Raw genomic sequence first — 21,668 nt, forward strand, 5'->3', positions numbered from 1 at the left:
GGGCTGGCGATCGGGCGAAGCCTGAGCGCCGGGCGAAACGAACGCGCGCTTTCGGTTTTGTGTGCGAAGCGAGTTAAAGTCATTACGTGTGGAAAAGTTAAGTTTTTTTAACGCTAAATTTCACGTAACTCACGTGGAGGGATGCTGTGAAGCAAGGGTAGGGTTTTGTTTTGGTTTTGGAGGTAGTAGTGTCCTTTCTGAGCTTCCCTCTGTCTGCTGGTGAATCTCAGGATGCTGCTTTTGTCTGTGGTCAGTGGGTACAGCTGCAGATGTCCAGGTTTAAGTGGAATGAGCCTTCTGCCTTGACAGAGATACTGACTTCTCAGCTGGTGAGAAGTCTAATGTTGATCATACGGTGGAACTTGTGTTGGGGCACTGCCTGTGTACTGAGCCATTAGATAAATGCAGGTGTTGCCGATACAGCTGTACTTCCCTATAGCAGAGCTTTCACCCTCTCAGAAAGGGTAAGGCTAATTATTTAACACTTACTAGGAAAGCATGCAAATCCACCGGTAAAGTAGAAATAACTTGGCATTTTGGTTCTTTTGTGGTTGTGGTTTTGGCTTGGGTTTTTTTTTTTGTTTGTTTGTTTGTTTGTTTTGGGGTTGGGCTTTTTGTTTTTGAGAAGGAGGGTTGTTTAAATCTTCTCTTAATTACTCTAGTTTGCCTTAAAAGGCTACATTTTTGCTTCAGGAGTCTTCTGTAACTCCCATAAATAAGGCTGCCCAAAATGAACCGAATCACACATGTAGGCTTACATTTGCCCACTGTATGCTAAAGAATGGGCACAGGTAAGCTTAGGGATGGCAATGCTTATCTAAACAGTTACAATGGAGATGCAGATTCAATTAGAGAAAATCAATTATGAAGCTGAGTATTCTAGTTGCCCAGCAAGTCTTCACAGCCCATATTAAACTGAAAATATGTCATTGTCTGAGGCAGAAATTTCTATTAATGGTAACTCACTAGAGTTTTCATTGGAAGGAGGAGAACCAAGTCGTAGCAGTGGCTAGGAGGATGTGAGTGCTAAATGCATGTCAGGTGAGTCATCAGAGCAGAGGCTTGGTGTATAGTAAGGCTCAGTGTGGAGTAAATGCTAGGTCCTTCAAGTCTTAAATGAAGAGATGGTTCTGCAGAGGGATGCTTAACAGGGTCTTGTGTGGTTGTCACTGTAGACAGGAGACAGAGAGTTAGGAGCTTTACTCTGACAGTCCTGTAACTTACGGTATTTCTCATCTCTTGTGCTCTTACATCAAACAAAGTTACTGGTTGAGCACCAGAGGTTGTACTCAGCACACTCAATTGGAAATAGGCCAAATGCCAAAAATCTGGCAACAGTTTCTTTATGTGAAGATAGAGATGATTATCCAATCTAATATGTGCCTTCTGCTATGTAGCTAAGTATCCCTGTACATCTGCAGTATACCATCTACTTTCTCATTGAGAAGAGTATTACTTGCTGAAGTACCTGTAGAATCCTGTTATTGCACACTGCAGGTCAGTAGCTACTATGAATATAGTTCTTATACTTCTTGCTTAAGGCCATTATTTCAGATATGAAAAGAAACTCTAAACAGGTGAAAATAATATATGCAAAAGGTAGATTTTTGTCTCTGCAGGAAAGCAAATAAATGCATATAATGTTGAGGAAGGCTGAATAAAGGGCTAGTGTTTAAAGGATTAAAAGATGTTTAGAATGAAAACTATGGCTTGAGACAGGAAGTAAATGAAAGTGTACAATATACTGTAGTCACTGAGTACTGTTAACACATATACAGATTATTTTTTTTTATCTCCTACTGATGCTCACCTTTCCTGCTCCTCCTTTATACTGCTAGGACATTAGTGTGGCCTGTTGGGTTAACCCAATTCTTGGGAATGTTCGTGAACTTTATTCAGCAAGGCTAGCAATACGTTAGTACTACAGAAGCATGAATTCACTCTTACAGTTAAGCAATAAATTTCACTTACAGAGAAAGCCAGATTGTTCTGTAAAGAGTGCTAATGGTACAAATCTTGCTTGTAGGCTAGAGTCTATCAAAAGAAATGATGAAGAGATGTCATGAAGGTAACTTGAAATCTGCAAGGATTTTGGAGACAAACCCTAGATCCAGCATGTAGTAGAATCAAGATGCTACCCTCAGGGAGGGGGGGAGTGCTGAAAGGCCTTATTGAGGTTCTGCTGTGAAACACAACCAAGCATAAGCAACCTCAGCATGAACTCCAGAGAGTACAACTTGGGGTTGTGTTAGAAAGACCAAACAGAATAAGGTGTCTAAGTATTATAACTGATAAGACAAACTGACTTTAGAAACCTGCTTTTGAGACTGCATCTGGGTTCAGGGGTCTCAGGGTTATAAAGAAACTGGATCAAGCACAGTGCCAGGCCTAGTCAATAAACACAAGATAACAGTTTCAGTAGGATTAGATTGTTTTAAACAAGCTAGGCAGCTGAGTACTGAACATAGCATTTTCACCCATCTAGCTCTTCTCAGCCCTGGTTGATGGGGTCATAGGCCATTCAAGTTTCCCCTCACCTGAAAGGCTGTGCTTTGCATATAGCTCTGGAGTGCCTGAGGATGAAGTACCTCAGCTGAAATGCTCTGCAGATCTTTATACCCAAATACCTGTAGGATTTTAAATTAGTTTTAAAAGTTTTTAATACAGCTTCATATCTGCTGCAAGTCCCCTTAAATCTCAAAGTTCAGACACTATGGGGCTAGTTAAGGATAGATTATTTGCCGTGGAGCTGAATTTCCTGCTGCTCTGCCAGTCATGTTGCATCCTTAAGCAGTAAGATCAGAAGTGAGATACTTGATGAGGATTATCTCTTAAACAGAACAAGTGTGAGGCACAGGATAATAGGCCTTTACCTTGACAGTCAGGAGGATTCATGACAAGGTCGACTAGGAAGTAGCTCCTCCAGCAAAGTGTATTCAAATCCTAATGCTGATGTGTCACACAACAGCAAGTCTCCTCCCATGAGCACTTTCATGCACCTGCTCCATGGCTGAAATGCCTGTGGATGAGACTTTCTCCCTAGGAAGGGACAAGAGAAGTTAGGAGCACCAAGGATGTAGTGTTAATATTGCTGCCTCTGTTTCTGCTTTATGTAGCACTTCTCTGCTCTCTCAGAACATGGTTATTTGTGCTTTGAGAGAAGGCATAAAGGTCACTGTATGAGTAAGGACTAGTTTTCTAGTAGCTTGAATATCAGATCTATCTGCGAATAACACCTAGCCTGGTTGATGAAAGATAAACTCTAGATCTGACACTGGTCCCTGCATGCTTATTTCTGATGGATGGGGACATCCCTATAATATGCTATCAAGACCACTAGAGAAGGCCTGATCAGGATTACTTTATAGTCTGAACTGAGAAGCAATAATGTAAACTTCCTCTAATATATGTCACAGGTATGTGTAACTGCAATTACTGGTAGGGAAACTTACTGCAGAAGAGTCATCTGCAAATATTTACTAGCTGTTTAGTAGTGCATTTACTGAAGGAGCTGTGATGGAGCTCTGAAAATCCTGGTTAATCCTTTCTAGCCTCTGGTATAGGTTCTTCTGTACCACCTTTTTAGATTTGTCTTATTTAGTTATTCATTGCTCTTCTTGCTGCATATACAAGAGAGAGCTGGGGGCCTCGGCAATGACTAATCTTGAAGGCAAGAGCAACACTTCTATTAGACAGTATGCTTCATAATGCCTAACAGGACTGAAACTGCTGTAGAAGAGCCTGCCCTCATTAGCTGCAAGCAGAATTTTCATCAGCCTTTTTATAACAGAGAATGAACATAATTTGCATCACTTATGAGAGACAGTATGGAGTGACTGTTGTGACAATGGCTGCTACAACAATTTATGTAATGAGAAGCACAGTATCTGAGGCCTAGGTGGAGTGTTCTTCAAATACTGCTGAAATGAATGTTTAATGATAGGCTTTTGGCTGAGCATGGGATAATCAGACTGGGTAAGCAAACTGCAGTACTTGGCAATGTGGCCATGACTACTTATTTTTAGATTGTGTGAATACAAGGATAATACAGGAAAATCTTGTTGCTCATACAGATACATTTGTGAACAGGCCGAAAACAGTTCAGCATAGACTACGCAGAACATACAGTCTCTTCATACAGCTTGCACACACCCAAACTGCAAAGAGGGATAACTGTGCCAGCAGTGGACAGTTAACAGCGTGCAGCTGAAATAACCTAGGTTAACAGCTTCAATATGTGTCAAGTTCTTGCTCTGAGAAGGAGGGGTGAAAAGCACACTTATTGGCCGGAGTACTTTACTATACTAACTAGCAAGAAGATCAGAAACAGGCCTTCTAGGCAGGAGGACCTTAGGAGTACAGTTGGAAACAAAGTGTTTGATTTGTTGTCCAGTTCAAACTCAGTTGCATCTGAGTAAACACTAGCTGCCTTGAACAACTGTCTTGCTTCCAGGTTGTTTGGTATGCCTAGTGAGTCTCAACAAGGAGTATTGTGAGAAAATTGAACTGTAGGCACAGCAGCCACATGGCTTGAGATTCCTCATTCTGTGATTAGGCAGGTGATGCTTTCCTGAGCAATAGCTAGAATAGACAGCTGAGCTCTGGCTCAGGTGCCCCTGGCTTATGAGGCTTCAGCACTGGAAATTGAAGAGACCAGTAGAGAGGAGTGGTCCTTCAGCATGCTGCCAAGCATGCTGTCTTTCTGGAAGACTGATATGAAGAAAATTGTTGTGGATAATCTAAGTACATAATCTAATAATAAGTCTGTGCTACAAAATTAATAGCCCTCTATCAAGAAAGGGCATACTGGAACACCTATCTATTTCTTTCTAAAGGAGGAATCTGGAGTTCCTATGCTGGCACTGCTGGTACTAAGAGTGAAGGGTTTCTTAATCCAAGAAAGGAACTAATAGGTTGGAATGATAGATCCTGAACAGAGGTTGGAAAGGTTTCTAGCAAGACTTGTTGCAAGATACTGCCTTATTCCTGGAACAACTCATCATTTGAGAGGCACTAGCTAAATGTCTGGATACTACTTTTGAACACTGAAGTTCATGACTGAAGAACAACTTGGTCAAACAGACTATGACAGTGCTAGTTTCTTTTGTCGTCAGGGAACCAGATAGCACCAACTCATTAAATGCTTTTCACTTGTGAATTTGTATTGTCCAAGTTGTTAATCACGTACAGCTTACTTAAACTGGTCATTACTTCTCCTGAGACCCCAGTTCTAATAATCCTATGACAAGTGGAACTAAAATCCAAACCAGACCTACTGTGGTATCTGGGTTGAGAAGTAACAAATTTTCTCAGCAGAAATTATGTGCTCAAAAGCATAGTGGAATGACAAAAAGTACCAGTCCAGTTGCACCACTTGCACTGAGTGACCTATTCAGTTCCAGCTGCTAACTTAGGGATATTCACTTGGCTGTGCTTCAAGTGTGCAGAACTTCGTTTGAATTTCTATGTTCTTGCTAAAAACCAAACAGCTCAGAGGAGACTGATGCACTGATATGATGAGAACAGACTGTTCTGTTCAACTGATGAAATAGCAGTTGGCAAGTTGGCTAAATGGTAAGAAGTCTGTGTCGTTTCATGGGCATGATCCTGCACCAGCAATGGTACATGCCAACATCTGTAGCTGACACGACTAATTAGAGTACTAAGATCTTTACCTAGTTTGCAGCTGATACTGAGGATAGGAGCAGCACCTACCTATGGCCTAAACGGAACAGTTAAACAGGCTTTCTGAACTGAGTGGTGGGCTCATTGCTGATCTAGACCTTACTGAATTGTAGGAATGATAGACAGCTTCACTTGCCAAGCAATGTAGTTCAATATTCTTTTCAGTTGTCTCTCTAATAACACTAAGCAGACAGCCTTGGGTTAGACTCTTCAGTATGACAGCCTGTATTTAGTCATCTTTCTGGCAAGTAATGCTGCTCTTGCATTCCAGACATGGAGGGCAACAGTTCTCCAGCTGTCTACTATCTCTCCTCTACCACTTGCCTTCAAGCAGGTACTTGTTATGTCTAAGTGTGAACACACCAGGTATAACCTATCTGTAGATAAGTCTATTACTTGTAATATATATTACTTGCAGCTATGTTGAAAGGGCAAAAATCAGAATAGTAGATTCAAGTTTCTGATTTATTAATGCATGCCTAGTGCTTCTCAAGGCTACTCGGGGTTCTACCATTGCAGCAGGAGCTAAGCAGAAAATGTTAGCTGGAGAGTTGTTAGATGCAAATGTAAGTTAGTCATAGAGGGGCTCACACAAATGCATTAATATACTTCTAATAGCGGGTAGAAGATAGTCCATTATTACTAAATGTATCTGGCTTAACAACTTTGACTCTTGTTAGTCATTGTATGCATTGTTGTTTAGTCTTTAGACTATTTTTTTAGCTGGAAAACTAGTCTTCAATTTGCTTAAGTTGAAAGTTTGTTTACCAGCCTTCTGAAAACACCTCTACCATCAAGAACTTGATGGCTAAAGATATTTCTAAGGTTATATTGTGCAGGTCCTGATACAAACTTTTAATGAGAAGAACTTGACTAACCCTTCAAGAAGGCATGGGGGAAAGAACAACCTGCCTTGGAAAGATATTCAGCACTTGTAACAGGAACCACAGCAATAGTCCTACTTCATCCTAACAGACTACATTGCACGTGGCAGTGAAAGCTTTACTTGTCCTCTCCTGGCCTTGCAGATTCTAATTTGAGGTTAATATTTACATGCAATAACTCTTTGAGTTGAATCATGTACTTGCAGTATCAAGGGACAAAGAAGGAGCACATGCTGTGAAAAGGACAAAGTATTAAACTGCTGAGCAGGTGTTCAGTTTAGCCTGACTTTTGGGGTGACACTAACCTCTTCTCAAATAATCGCTCATCAACATTGAGATCTTTCTCTTTGTCTGCTGAGGAATAGAACAATCCTGTATGTTGCTGAGGATTACTGTTCAGTCCTTAATCCCATGACATACTACAGCCGTAATGAAGATTCTTGATTCTCTAGTGCACAGGACAAAAGTGTAGTCATTAAGGGAAGCTACCATGTTTCCTTACTCAAATAGAGGATATCTGTGAAAGCATCTCTAAAGGAAACTAAATGTTGCTCAACAAAATTGTTTGGCTTGTTCTTACAAGTCTTGCTAAGGAACAGGTATTTCAAGGATGACTTGTCATTACTGGCAGCTCTCCTTGTAGAGAGTTCAGAGAAGACACCAAGGGCATGGTATGCCAGAAGTTTCAAGACTTTTCCTAAGGTAGAGTAGCCTAACCTGAGATAGTAGGTAAGAGGTCATTCTTTAAAGACTATATATTGAATGCCTGACATGGTCTTTTCCCAGGGAATGATCAGTACTTGCTCTTCACATGATAATCCCTATAGGAATGGAGGAACTCAAAACTCAACCATAATAGAGCAATTCTAGTCTTATTGCCTTACTCCTGCAAGCAAAGTAAGGAAATACTAAGGGACTGAGTACTGTGAAAGGAAGTCTCCAAGCAACAGCAAGAACTACAAACAGAAAGTTTTAAGTTCATTTTAGTTACTTGCATGTAGAGCACACCAGCCCTTTCCATTAAGAAAAGACAATCTTAAGAGTGTGATGAAGACCTAAAGCACAGAATCCAGCTGTAGTTGTAGTTGAGACCCTTGTATGGTGAACAGACTAGGCTACTGCTAGCTGAAGCTACATAATGGCTTGAAGAAGTAGTTATTTAAAATATGAACGTATATTAAGGTAGCCTTTGTTTATCCTTGCATTCTTAGTTTCACTAATTCTCTTGCTCCTGAGATGATTCTTAAAGACATTGTGTTCTTCAAAGGTATGATAAATAACTGTCACATACTGTGAACTCTCACCAGGAGAGATGAGCCATGCCAGGTACCAAATAGGAGAGTCTGTACTGTAAACTAGAAAGTCCTCACTGGCCTAAAATTACATTGCTAACACCAAGAATGAGCTGCTCCACAGTAAGACAGTGGGTATTTGCACAGGTTCATCCAGAGCTATGGGTATCCTTGCCCGTCTTCCTCCACCCTGGAGTTCTGTGCTGTCTGGTTCTATGCATGTAAGTGGTCTGGCTTCCACAGGATGAAGATAGATGGCAATGATGACTAGAGTTTAAAGATGGCAGCTGCCTGTATAGATTTCTACCACTTTACAGTTGCCAAAGTGAGGCAAGTGCGTATTTGCTCTTTTCAAAGTTACTCGTTATTGCCTCTTAATTTCACTTCAACGTGAGATACTGTAGTTGTAAAATATCAGAGCTTGGTGTAGCTCTAATAATTCAATCAGAAAAGCAGGATCACTGACAGACAGGACTCAGTGCCTTGAGGTAGTTATTTCTTCTTACCAGCATGGAGCAGGGCAGAATGTCCAAGAGCTTTGTACTCAGCTTTTTGAGAGCAAGTCTTAGCTCTGTATCTTCTGGGCCTTTTCCTTCTATTCTCTAAACAGTAGTCTTCCAAATGAGGATGGGTGGTTAACTTATGATTCAACCTTAACTCTCTTTCCTTCATCTCTAATTCTGAAGGACTTGATAAACCTAGGGAGGGGCTCCTTATGATTATGTCTAAAGGCTATCTCCACCCAAAACTATACGAGCAAGCAAGTCTAGTTTTAGAGTAGAATTCAGTTGGCTTCATTTTGTCTCTATAATTTGTGGTTTTCAATAGGTACACTGTTTCAGCACTAGTGCAAGTAGCCTGCAAAATCCCTGTCAACTTAATAGTTTTCCCCATGATCCTTTTTCAGAATGGACACACAAGCCACTCTTTCAATGGTAACATTTCTTACATAATCGTGACTTCTATATCAACTCTTCCTCTGACATCTACTTCTCAGAATCACTTGAAACTTTCTCAGCAACAACTTGTTCCCTTGCATCAAATGTTCCCTATGGCCAGACAGGTTGCTTATAGGTAATGTCTGCTTTTATCTCTGTTGGTTTACTTGACCAATGCAATTCATAAACCATCTGGTAAGCAGATAGACAGACATAATTTTGCTTACATTAACAGCTAGTTGCCTAAAGGCCTCCCTCCTGGTTAAATGGAAATGGAACTTTCAGGGTGAAGTCCTTTCTTAAAGACCTAGGTGTTTGTGTTTTTCCTAGGTTAAGAATCAGTTAAGTACTGACATCCATTACTCTGTTAGTGGCAAGCTGGGTAAGTCAGTCTGTAGTTACTGACATAGTAATGAATTGAGGGAACAGGGGAAGGTAGGATTGAAAGACCCTGAAAGTAAATTTCAAGTATGGACACAACATCAGCTGTAACTAAGGCAAATGAGGAATTGGCTATAGTGAATAACAAACTTATATTGCAAGAGGATATGCAATGCTCCAGCACTTGTATCTGCATACAGTGTGTCTCAAATGCTGGATAAAAGGGCTGGCTTGGTCTGTGGCTGTTTGCCTGGCTGTAGTGGAAATTAGAGGGTAGCCAAACTACTTAATCACCTAAACAATTTCTTAACTTCATTTGTCACCCTAAAACGCAAGGGACTAACTTAACTGAAGACACTGCAACATCCCAGGCAGAAGACTGATAAAATGGTTTCTGTAGGAGATGTGAATGGTCAGGTTTTCTGGCTGGGTATAGATGATCTTCATAATTATAGAAATCCAGTGTATGAGTACCTCTATTTGCTAAGTGTGAGTCAAGGCTTCAGCTGTGTAGGAACCAAACATAGTGACTGCAGATTATTTTTTTTAACGTATCTCGTAGGCAAAAGGGTTGCATTACATAGATTTAGGTCTTTAAGGTCCATAGTTTCTTGCCAACTTACAGGGTTTTTTAAAACCTGAAGGTTATTCGATTACTGTTAAGACAAGCAGAGGTGAGGGGTGTGGTGTTCGTTTGGGGTTTTCTCATGTTTTTCTGGAACAGTGTCTGCAGCCTAAAGGAAATTATCTGGTTTTGTCTGCTGACTGATATAACCTCAGACTTCTGATAGTCATAGAAACATGAATAATAACTGGTGGCTTCTTTTGGATGTTTTGGCATCATATTCATGGGGGTTTAGACCCAATCCTAGCAAGTGTTTCTTGCATTCTCCCCTATCCTACTTCAGAGGTACAGCTGGCAGTGCTGAAGGAGAATAGGACAAAACATCGGAGGTTCTATAAATAGCTTTAAGGGTAAAAATTTAAAGGGTGACAGATTAAAACAGGCTGAAGCAAATACAGCCTGTTGTTGATGTAGGTCAGTGTGATCTACTGATTAGGTATTACTGAGGTGAGGGTTCATCACCTAGTAGCTATAACTTAGAGAGTAGCCTGACACTGAGTCAGACTTCCTATATGATAACTACTAGCACTTTCAGGCATTAGCAGTCTTCAGTATTCAGTGGAACAAAACTGGACTACCAGTTCTAATAAGAATACTTCTTCAAGTTAAAATATTGTGTCTGCCTGCTAATTTTTATTTCTATTTTTAAAACTGCAGCAAACATAGCTGGCTAATATCCCATCATGTCTGCTGAAGCTGAAACCACTACTACCAACACCCAGCCTGAGCAGCAGGCTCCACCAAAGGCACAATCATCAAAGAAGGAAAAAAAGAAAGGTAAGAAATGTTTACCTCTAGAACACCTCAGTGTACTAAATCTTTTGCAGAAGGTTTGTTCTGGATACAGATTCTAGTAGAGAGAAGCTAGAAAACTAATTCCACAAGAATTAATGTAGATCAGATAATAGATGTGTTTTTAATATAGATTAGATCATGTAAATATAATTACCTCATACAAAAATCCACACCTAGGTACACACCTGAAGTATGCTGAACATGCAGAGAAGAAAGGCAAGCAGTTCCTTGTAGCAGGAAGAACAGAAATAATAAATTAGCTAAAATCCCAAGTAATTAGAGTGACAGGAGTACCAGGATTTGTAGAAATAATGATGCTGATAGAAAGTGCTAGTGTGGGAACTAGGAGATTATTCTTACACACCAAGAAGAGATCTGACTACACCAGAACAAGGGGATAACCCCTAAAGGCTTTACTGAACATCCTGTATGGACATGGGAAGTACCATTTCTGCTTGGTATTTTTTCTTAGCACCTATATGTACTTGGCTGTGGCCTGAAAATATTTGGTTTTTATGTGGTGAACAATTGTTCTTGAGTCCCCAGATATAAAGCACTGGACTACACTCTTTGAACTGAAGCCATATTCTGCAAGAGCACTGTGACCTTAAAGGATTAACTATCTTGCAGTGCACACAGAACTGGAAGGACTAAAGGTTGTTTGTCAGCTATACTCAAGGGACAACTTTAATATGTACTTCTATGGAGGGTTGTTTTTTTTTTTTTTAAGATCTCAAATCCACAGCATAGACATTTCTCTCTTAAAAAACAAATTAACAAACATGCCCACCTCCCCCCCAAAAAACAAACCCCACAACAACCTCCACCAAAAAAAAATCCACAAAAAACCCAGCAACAACAACAAAAACCCCAAACCAAACAACAAACAAAAAACAAACCCTCAAAACAAACAGACCCACCAAACCTTTTCTCTTTCTCCAGGGCCGGAAAAGACAGATGAATCTCTCTTGGCTAGATTCAAAGGTGATGGTGTAAGATACAAAGCTAAACTGATTGGCATTGATGATGTCCCAGAGGCAAGAGGAGACAAAATGAGTCAGGACTCAATGATGAAGCTGAAGGTAAGGGCTTGAGCTGACGTGTAAGGAACAACCTCTGGTTAGCCTTCAGAAAGCACATCAAATGGTCACTTTGGCACAACTTAAGTATAGCTTAATGTAACGTAGTAATAACATCACCATCCTAGATGGATGTTACTTCTAAAGCTGTATGGGCAGTGTTCCTCTAACAGCTTGGGAACACTTCTTTGGGTCTGCTGTAGGCACCCAGTGTGAGTGCTAATAGTATGAGTTTGATCAGAAATGATGAGCTTGGGTTTCAGATGGGGAGGGAGAATGTTGTGCAGTTTAATGATGACCTCAAAGCACAAGGTGACATCCTGTGTCAATGGTGACCCCAAGAGGTACAGATAAACCAAAAAATAAATGAAACTGCAGCAGCAAAGACTATTACTTCTGGAGTACAGAACACTCACGTATCTTCAATCAGACCAGAAAAGCAGGTAAAGGTGCTGCTAGTGCATCAGTTTTGTGAACTAAAATAAGTTTCAAAGTTCTAAAATATTTATAGAAGAAAGTCTAATTTTGAGGTATCACTTCAAACCTTTGCAAGCATAAGTTGCAAGAGAAATTCTGCTCTAGCTGTACAGTTGTGTAGGAATAGTTGGATTAACACTTGTACGGCCACAGCCATAGCCTCATGAGGTATGCAAGGGAGCAAGTTAAAGCTCAGTCTGTCAAAAATCTGATCAATACTTTGGTATTCATCCACTTTAGGGAATGGCAGTGGCAGCCCGGTCCCAGGGTCAACACAAACAGAAGATCGGGGTAAACATCTCCCTCTCTGGTATCAAGATAATAGATGAGAAAACTGGGGTAAGATATAACTTCTTTTCTTAATGTGATTCTTGTGGCAAGTGGGACACTTGGAAGTTAGACCAGTCTGACCTAGATTCCTTAATGGCATAGTGCCCCACTTCTGTATATAAAAATTGGCTTGTGAAATGGGTTGTAATGCTAAATCCTCCTGCCAGAAAGATAGCTACATCCCATTGTGGTTAGTCAAAGGCTGATAAATCTGAGTCTTGAACTGAAGACTTTTAAGAGTCTTGCTAATCTCTGTAGTTAGAATGATCAGCTATTATGTCTCCAGCAATTTAAACCAATAATTATTTTTTTCCAAATTCTAGGTCATAGAGCATGAGCATCCAGTAAACAAAATCTCCTTTATTGCTCGGGATGTAACAGACAGTCGTGCCTTTGGCTATATATGTGGAGGAGAAGGCCAGCACCAATTTTTTGCCATAAAAACCACCCAACAGGTATTGATCAGACACCCTTCTTCCACTTGCTATGAAAAACGCTATTGTGTAAACATTTAACATGTGATAAAGTTGTAGTATTTTGCTGGTAATACCACAAAATTCCTATGGAGAATACCAGCACAGATGGATAGACTGTTTTTTGAGAGGAGGACCACAGGAACTGACTGTGGATCACACTGGCTTCTGTCATGTACAGCTTCTTTGTAGTCCAGAATAATAACACTCAAATAGCCTTGCTGATTGTGAGTAAAATTGCTGAACTTGTTCATGCACAAAGGAAGTCATTAGTGAGATGAACAGCCACTATCACGGGCTTCTCTCAGTGAGAATACTAATTCTTGAGTAAAATGGCTACACCTTCACTCAGAATTAACAGAAGTATAGAAATCCACTAGTCTAGTTCTTGTGATGCTTTGTCTTGTGCTGCAGAGAAGTCACTTACTCAATTGCAATGGCAATTCTGGGGTCAGTGAATGGCAGATCTGGTGGCCCTAGAGTTACTTCTGATAGGAATTCTGATCTGTCTGTGATAGGTTCTCTCCATGCAGAAAGTGTGTGTGCAAGGTTTGTCTGTCTGAGGCGAATCTGTATATAAGCAGTGTTGGAAACAAGCTACTTAAAAATACTGCTGAGAATTATGCAGCTTCATAAATGATCTGAAGCTAAGTATTTATTATCTATTAGCTTGTCATTACAATGTTTTTATAATAGTCACTATAATGGCTTGACAAGCCAAGACTTCAAAGCTAGAAATGTATTTTATGTATCCCTGCGTACCCTCCTGGAGAATTTCTTAGCAGCTTGAGACCTCCCTCAGGTGGAACTTGTGAAATGGGTTCACAAGACCACCCTCAGGTGGAACTGAGGGGCTCCTTATTGGAGCACGTTACCACTTCAGTAACAGCTATAACACTCTCTCCTAAGTCTATTTTATTAGTTTATCAGAGTTCTGTGTTATATTGGTTTCAATGAAGCAATAGATTAAGTAAAAAAGCCTTTTGGATGTACTTTGGAGTCTATTCCCTTATTTCACTATGGTTGACATGCTGCTAGTTGTTTTTAACACAAACTTGTTTACCTGAGAAGTAAGGACTTCTGCAGCTTTAGTCTGCTGCAGCTGTACTCTTTGTCAAAGTTAGTAACCCTTGAAATGGCTCTTCCTGCATTTGCATGTCTAAAACTGTTGATTAGGACAGGATGGTGCTCAGATGTAAACACTGAGATATGTTCAGTGGATTCTCTGCTTGAGCCAATGGTAGTGGTTGAAGAGGGGGACTTGTCTTTAGACATTCACACAGCTGCTATATGCCTAAAGAAAGAGTTCCAAATCAGTGCAGCTGAACCTGCCACCATCTCAGCAACAACAGTCTTGTTAATAGATGTGCAGGGAATGCCATTCCTTTCTAATTCACAATAAACTGTCATCCTGACACAGATCCCATTTAAAGTTAGTCTCAGCTCTATTCACTTGAGGTGACAACATACCTTATGCTTGCCTTGCTCATTTGCTATTTGTATACTGTTTAAAATAAATGTAGTATTATAGAAGCTTTCTCCATGTTCAGTGCTGGGGTCAGCAGAAAACAGATGAATGCAGAATTTTTTTTCTCTCAGGAGACAACCAGAAGGCCTGGATAAATTTTGCATTTATAGGACTCGCCATGCACTTATGAAATCTTGTACTACAAGCTTTTTATCAAAAACATAGCAGGCTGAGCACAAATACAGCCACTTTCCCTTTGGAGTCAACAATAGTTCTAAGCTGGTTGTGCTCTATTCCCTTTGGATTCTGCATAAGCTTTCTTGTGTGAAGATTAAACAGCCCTTTATACTCTTGAATTTCCTGTTGTCTCAACATAACTCTTGCACCATTTAGGAAAGTTTGGCTTGTTGCTCATATTGCTTCAGTAGAAGTCCAGGAAAAAGTAGTCTATGGCCTAAAATATACATTCTTTTTCAGGCTGAGCCTCTAGTTGTTGATCTTAAGGACCTCTTCCAGCTAATATATAATATGAAGAAGAAGGAAGAAGAAAAGGAAAAGAAAAAGGTGAGTAAAAATATAGAAACTGCATTACTCTGCATAGACACAAAGCTTATTTCAACTTTGGTTGACTTTTGGGCTCTTGGAAGATTTGATACTGAGGTCTGTCTGAACCCAATAGCTTGAAGCTATTGGTTGGAAGTTGTACCAGCGGTCTGATTACCTAGGTCTGGTAAGCTCCTCTAAAGTGAGAGGCTTTTGATATTCTACATGATACCTAGGTCCTAATAGCTTTCTTTTTTTCTCTAGAGTGAAGAAGCAAGTAAGACTGAGGTAAGTTTCTCCAGCTCAGCCTCACTTGATAAGGTATGCTGCTGCACCACAACTAGCTTTGACTTTCTTTATGCTGACACCATTATGGAGGTAATGTCAGATGTGCAATTACATTGAAATGGGAGTAAAATGTGTCTACAGAACTAATACCGAGTAGTGATTTCCCTCATGCTTCTTGTTTCCATCACTTGCTCTTTAAAGCCTGCAAGTCCCTTGCTTAAGGCAAGTTTTGATATTCCACCTATTGCTGACACTGTTATCCATCTCTTACAGAATGGTGGTGAAGCAGTACCAGTTGATCAAGCTGATAAAATGAAACTGGTATGTTAAACTTTAGAACTTAATGCTGATGCCATTAAGGGTTTTATAACTGACTGTTTCCATGTTGTATGGTAAATGCAGTATTTATAGATGTGCTTACAGTAGATCTACATAATGCTTGATTCTTGCTCTTGCAAGAGTTCTAACAGATACCAATTGTTTCAACATTTCTGTCTTCAAGGGAGTTGACCAGATGGACTTGTTTGGGGCTATGTCAACACCTCCCGATATGAGCAGTGCCACAGTAAGTAGAGTCTAGCTTAGATGTCTTGGGTTTTGTTTTGAAAGTTAATTTAGTCCTAATAAGTAGAGGTTTTACTTTTTAGTCCTGGTGTCTGGTTTCACTGAGACATCTGTTTAGTTATCATCAGTGTACTAGTGTTGTAGGGCTGTAGCAGTATCCACTTATTAACTAGAGTAGCTAAAGTCATTCTAGTAGCTCTAGCTCAAAATGTAGCTTAATTGCACAATAATGTGCATAAACCTTGTCATAGCTTAGTATGACCCCCCAAAATTCTGTTTTATTCTGACAATGTAAGCCACCAACAGCCATGATACAACTGGTGGTGTCCATCCAGTTACTGACCAAGTCTTACTCTTCTACTGTTCCTCCAGCAAATAGCTCTCCAGTCTTACTCTGAAGCTGAAACTGCAACTTGACATCACATGAAGGCAGTGTGATTTCACAACTAGTCAAAACTAAAGGCTAGAACTCAAATGCGTTCTTGGCTCAAGTGAAACCTGAGGTGTAATTAGTGCTTGATGACTCTACAGTCACTTGGCTAAAGAACAAACATCTGATATTTAACTATGGGATCTGGAAACAAGTGCTTTTAGCACTGAGTTTCAGAAACCAAGTAGCTGTGATTTGACTATGACAGCAGTGCTTGTCTGTGTGACTTTGAGTATTTACTAGTATAGTGTGTTAGATACTAGAATGTCTCTTATTGCAGTTATTTTCCTTGAGCTTGTGTACTGTGCAGCAAATCCTACATAAAACTAACTTTATTTTTCTTTCTGAACAAATAGGAAGCTAAAGAGATTCTGTTAGTGGATCTTAATTCTGAAATTGAGACCAAACAGACTTTTACAAAAGATGATTGCTTCCTGAATGGCATCACAGCCTCTCTTCCGCAACCAAAACCACAGCCACCCTTCTTGCCTGAGAGTTCTTTCTCTACCAATCTCAGCTTCTTTCCCACACCTAATCCAGACCCTTTCAGTGATGATCCTTTCACACAGCCAGACCAATCTGCACCACCTTCATCTGATTCTCTAAAACCTGATCAGAAGAAGAAAAATACGAATACCTTGACATCGGAGGGTAATGGTGCTCCAAATGGCGATAGTGACCTCTTTGGTAAACAGTTTGACCAGATTTCTAATAGAACTGGCAAACGAGAAGCACTAACAAGCCAGTGGCCACTTGAGAGTAAGCTGCCTGCAGCAAGAACTCCAAATGGGGTACCACAGAGAGAACACAATGGCTTTCTTAAAGCCCCATCAAACCTGTTTGTGGAAGGTCCTTCCAAAGGAGTATCTCTGCAGAATGAAGTAAAGCTGGATTCTGAATACCATATCCAATTCATGACAAATGAGTCTATAACAATTAGCCCACCACCACAGAGTACCAAGCCAGGAAGAGGAAGGAGGTCTCTCAAGGTGAACTATGTTCAAGTAATTTATGGTGATATGCATGCTTTTACTTAGAGAAGTTGGGTGAAGGAAGCTTTTCTTCCTTCATACTGTGTAACTGGCTAAGTAGCTTCACAGCACATCCTTTCTGCCTGTCATGCTTATTGTAACCTGTCTGCAGCCATGGTACTTTCTAATATTCTCAAATGCTCCATAGTAGCTATGGTCACTAAATTCTATACTCTCTTCCTTAATGCTGCCATACTTCTGTAAAGGTCTGGTAAGTATGCTGCTATACATATTAACACCTGATATAATGCCAGAACCTGTTATGATAGCCTGTTAACCTATGATTTCATAACAATGAGATACTAGTTCTAGCATACAGGAACCTATGTAGCTTCTCAGTATTTTCCTACTGAGGACACTCTCAATGTCTTGCCTGATTAGACACAGGGTGGCTCTGGGTCAGCTGCATTTGTCTTGTACTTGATGCAAAACTTTGTTGCTTGCCTTGCCACAACTGTAGGGTCATTGCAGACTGATCAATACTGTTTAGAGGAGTGGGGGGCAGAGGGAAGCTCATTACAACAGCAAATAATTCAGTCATTTTAAGTCCTTCTCTGCTGCTGTTGACTTGTGACTATTATATATTATACCTACTTAATGTCATGCATCTCCATAGGCATGAACTTTATCTGTAAAGGATGTGTTCTGTCATGCCATCTCACAGAAAATGGTTTTCTTTCTAGGCTGCATCAAATGACTTATTCAGCTCAGCCTTCTTTGTGCCAGCTATGGAGAGCCTTAGCTTGACCTCAGTGGCACAAACAGGACCTGTGTCAACTAGTCCACTGGATGTCTTCAAAACAAGTCCTGCTACAGCACCTCCATTGGCTGGTCTAGGTTAGTTCACAAAGTGAAGGTCTTGCCCCAGTCCAAGATATCTGCTAACACCCAAACAGTGGTTCTAGTTTTCCTTTACTTCATGTGTAGTGTTGTATTCTTTAATCCGTGTGCTGTTTGCCCTAAACTACTAAGTTTTGTGAATAGAGGCCTAAACTCTGCATCCTTAACAGGATCAGGGTTTCTTTGCTTTAACTTTGACAGCAGATGGCTGCTTCAGGTACACTAGGCTCAAGGGAGCCAAGCACAACTTGCAATTTCAGAGTAACACTGCTCCAGTGTCTTAGTCATTTACGCAGAGGTAACTAAATGGCGAATATATCTGTCACTTCTGTGCTAGGATTAAGTATGTTCTTCCTTATGTTATACCAACCACAATTTTTTCTTTCAGAACTGAAATGCAGCAAAGTAGAAAAAAATTTAAAAATTAACTGCCTTCTCTCAGCCTCCTTCCCCCTAAATGGTTTGGGTTTAAAGTGTAAACTGAGTGATTATGGCAAACAGTCAATGAAAATGTTTCCCTGGTACTCTTTGTGGAATTGATATACTCCTGCTTGCAGTCTTCAGATGACTGAAGTGCTGTATAACAACAATCTCCCCTCAGGTGGCTTGTCAGTATCTTCATCACCATGGAATGTACAGACACTTAGCTTCACTCAGGCTGCATCAGTCTTTCCTGGGTCCGTGGTACCTGCTCAGTCTACGGGATTTACTCAACCACTTGCCTTTGGTACTCAAGCAGTGCCAAACTGGAAACCACCTGCATCTTTTGGTCCAGCAGCCACTCAGTCTTCTGGTCTCTGGTCACAGCCAGCACAAGTTCCATCTAGTCCGTGGGCACAGCCAACCGGTGCTGTAAATCCCTTCCAGAGTACCGTGTTCCCACCTTCAACACTACCTGGTCAGACGTCGTCTGTACTGCCCTCCATGCCAGCATCAACTAGCCCACCTCAGCCACCACCCAGAACTATGCAACAGAAGGAGCTATCCAAGAAAGAGAGTGATGCTTTCATTGCCCTGGATCCACTTGGTGATAAAGAGATGAAGGATATCAAGGAAATGTTCAGAGACTTCCAGCTGACAAAGCCACCTGCAGTACCAGCAAGGAAAGGAGAGCAGCAAAGCCTTACAGGTGCTCCTGGAGCTTGCAGCAATTACTTTAGTAGTAAAGTGGGCATTCTTCAAGATAGTACAGATCATGATGATATGGAAGATAGCAAGCTTCCATATTTGTCTGCCAAAATGACTAGTAAAATGTTGGGGGTTTTTTTTAACTCTTCTGATTGGATATCTGCTCAGGAGTTCAGATGGCTGGTCAGTCTTTTCTGATAGAACTAAAAATTTGACTTAGTGGTTACTGAAACAGAGGGTTAAAAAACTGCCTCCCCTAACAAATTATTGATCAAAGGCAGTGGGCAAACACTGACACCTAGTGCCTAAACTACTTGACTAGATCGATGTGAATCAGGTATGTACAATGTTAGAATTTCCATCTAGCTTAGGTGTAGTGAGGGACAAGCAGAAGTTAAAATTGTGAGGCCATTCAAAGCAACTTCCATGTAAGCTTTGTGTTTCTAATTAGATGAGCTTTGGTGTTGCTATACAGGCAGATGTAAGTACTTGTTAAAGCTGTTAAGTGATTACAGCAGTTTGTCTTTCTTTCTTAGAACCACCAAAGCCTGTTCCTCGACAAAGTGTGCCGCCAGCTGATGACCTGTTTCAAAATCAAGCTAAAACAGACCATTCCAGTGCCTCATCTGTAAGTAGGAAAAAAAAAAACCCCAAAACAACACCACCACCACAAAACTCCAACAAAAGTCTTGATCTATAACAGGGTTGCCTGTGTTTGAGCACTGACTTAGTTTTAGCTTTAGAGACCATACAACAAAAACTTTTTGCATTTTGAGGCTAATATGTAGTCTAACAGAGGCCATTTGTTGCAAGAAGCCTAACAAAGTATTGTTCCATTTGGCTTGTCTCCATAACCATTTCCCCAAGTTGCAAGCACTAGCAGAAAGTTCTTTAGTATTAGGAACTTCTACAAAAGAGTATAAAAAAATGTAGCTGCAGAAGTATTCCACTTACTCATCTTTAGAGTAAACTGCTCTCTAGCTGAACTAATGGGAGGTTCCATGTTCAGTAGCCCCTGGGGGAGGAAGTGGCTTCACCACATCGCTTCATTTGGGACACAGCACTTGAGGCCCTTGGTGGAAATTCTGGTCCAATTCCAGAATGCTGAGCTAATACTTCTAGCATTTGGCTAAAAGAGATCTCATCATGACTCTGCTGGCTCGGTTCCAATGGACCGTTCAGTAAGCACACACGGCTTTTCAGCCTTTCTGAAAGATACCTTATCATGGACTAGGATAACTGCTAGCACAGCTTAGAGCCCTTTCCTCTTGTTTAAAGCAATATAGTTTAGGTGTATTTAGGGGCTCTGAGGCATTCTTTCCAGGTGTTTGGAACAGGAACTAGCTGATATAGTCATGCAGAGTAAATCTGGTGAAACCTGGAAATCTAATAACAGCTTATCTCTTTCCTTAGAAGGAATCTCAGAAACTACCTTCTGCTCCTCTTGGTGATCCTTTTGGCAACCCATTTGCATAGATCAGGTAAGTTTTCCACTAAGGAAACAACCTACTTCATTCTCTGAAACTGATTGATGAAATCTTTGGTAACGAACTGGCTAAAAACTACAGTTGCTTAATGCTAATGCTGTCTGAAGTATGACAAACAGTCCCTGAAAGAACTCTTCTGCTAGAGTACCTCTACTCAGACTTGTACATAGCTGCATTCTAAGCACAGACAGCTTTTCTTTCTTAGAAATAAAGACTTTATTCTTCCACAGACTTAAATCTATATGCCACAGTAGATCTAGATTTCCTTTCCTTGAGGAAAGTTAATGAGTAAATAAATGCTGCCGAACTCGGAGGGGCTGACTTAATGCTTTAATACCTATCTTTAGGAGATATCTGAAGATAACCATTAAGATAACCATTGCAGGTTTGGACTCTGGGTGAATTGGTGTAAAAAAAATCAAAAGCTGTTGTAAGAGCTTTTGTTACTAGAAACTAATGTGACTCAAATTTTCATGCGACTGACTAGAGAACATGAACTGTTTAACAAGCAAATCTATTCCTCTGCCATAACTCTTAAATCTTCCCCTGCAATACTGTCTAGCTTCTAACACTAGACAAGTGTTGGTATTTATTGCTTAGGTTTTGTTCTCTGTGGCTCTAAGCTAGCATAAGCAATAAAGCTATAATTTGTAGCCATGCTAACACTAAGTCTTTCCCATCCTACTAGGTAAAACCAGAAAAGGACAGAAAAGATGGAATAACTGGACCTCCTCTCAACATGATTTTTCTACTTGTTTCATTTTGATGTCTGCCATTCTTGCTGCCATTCCATGATGTCTGTAATCTAAAACATATCCAGGTGGATTGAAGCATGAACCCTTAAAAAACATGCTGTGAAGATGATAATTCAGGGAAAAGCAAATGGGGATATTGACTCACGCTGGAAACCCAAATGTAAATTGGTGGATG

General features: G+C 40.4%; 1 protein-coding gene across 1 annotated transcript; it reads left to right on the plus strand.

Annotated features, from left to right (window-relative positions):
- Positions 1 to 10,410: 10,410 nt before the first annotated feature.
- Positions 10,411 to 20,727, plus strand: DAB2 (Dab, mitogen-responsive phosphoprotein, homolog 2 (Drosophila)). Its single transcript, XM_009071153.1, has 12 exons — positions 10,411 to 10,582; positions 11,543 to 11,682; positions 12,397 to 12,495; positions 12,810 to 12,941; positions 14,905 to 14,991; positions 15,532 to 15,579; positions 15,761 to 15,823; positions 16,609 to 17,241; positions 17,967 to 18,120; positions 18,725 to 19,252; positions 19,788 to 19,879; positions 20,665 to 20,727. The coding sequence occupies exons 1-12, from the start codon at positions 10,489 to 10,491 to the stop codon at positions 20,725 to 20,727; spliced, it is 2,133 nt and encodes a 710-aa protein (XP_009069401.1). The 5' UTR covers positions 10,411 to 10,488.
- The last annotated feature ends 941 nt before the right edge of the window (positions 20,728 to 21,668 follow it).

This window comes from Acanthisitta chloris, unplaced genomic scaffold (genome assembly GCF_000695815.1).
Source record: "Acanthisitta chloris isolate BGI_N310 unplaced genomic scaffold, ASM69581v1 scaffold42803, whole genome shotgun sequence".
NCBI lineage: Eukaryota > Metazoa > Chordata > Aves > Passeriformes > Acanthisittidae > Acanthisitta > Acanthisitta chloris.

Excerpts from the sequence above, each read along its gene's own strand:
- DAB2 (XM_009071153.1), top strand. The coding sequence starts at position 10,489 with ATGTCTGCTGAAGCTGAAACCACTACTACCAACACCCAGCCTGAGCAG. Across the intron at positions 12,496-12,809 it reads TAATAGATGAGAAAACTGGG|GTCATAGAGCATGAGCATCC; the intron begins GTAAGATATAAC and ends TCCAAATTCTAG. Across the intron at positions 15,580-15,760 it reads AAGCTGATAAAATGAAACTG|GGAGTTGACCAGATGGACTT; the intron begins GTATGTTAAACT and ends TCTGTCTTCAAG.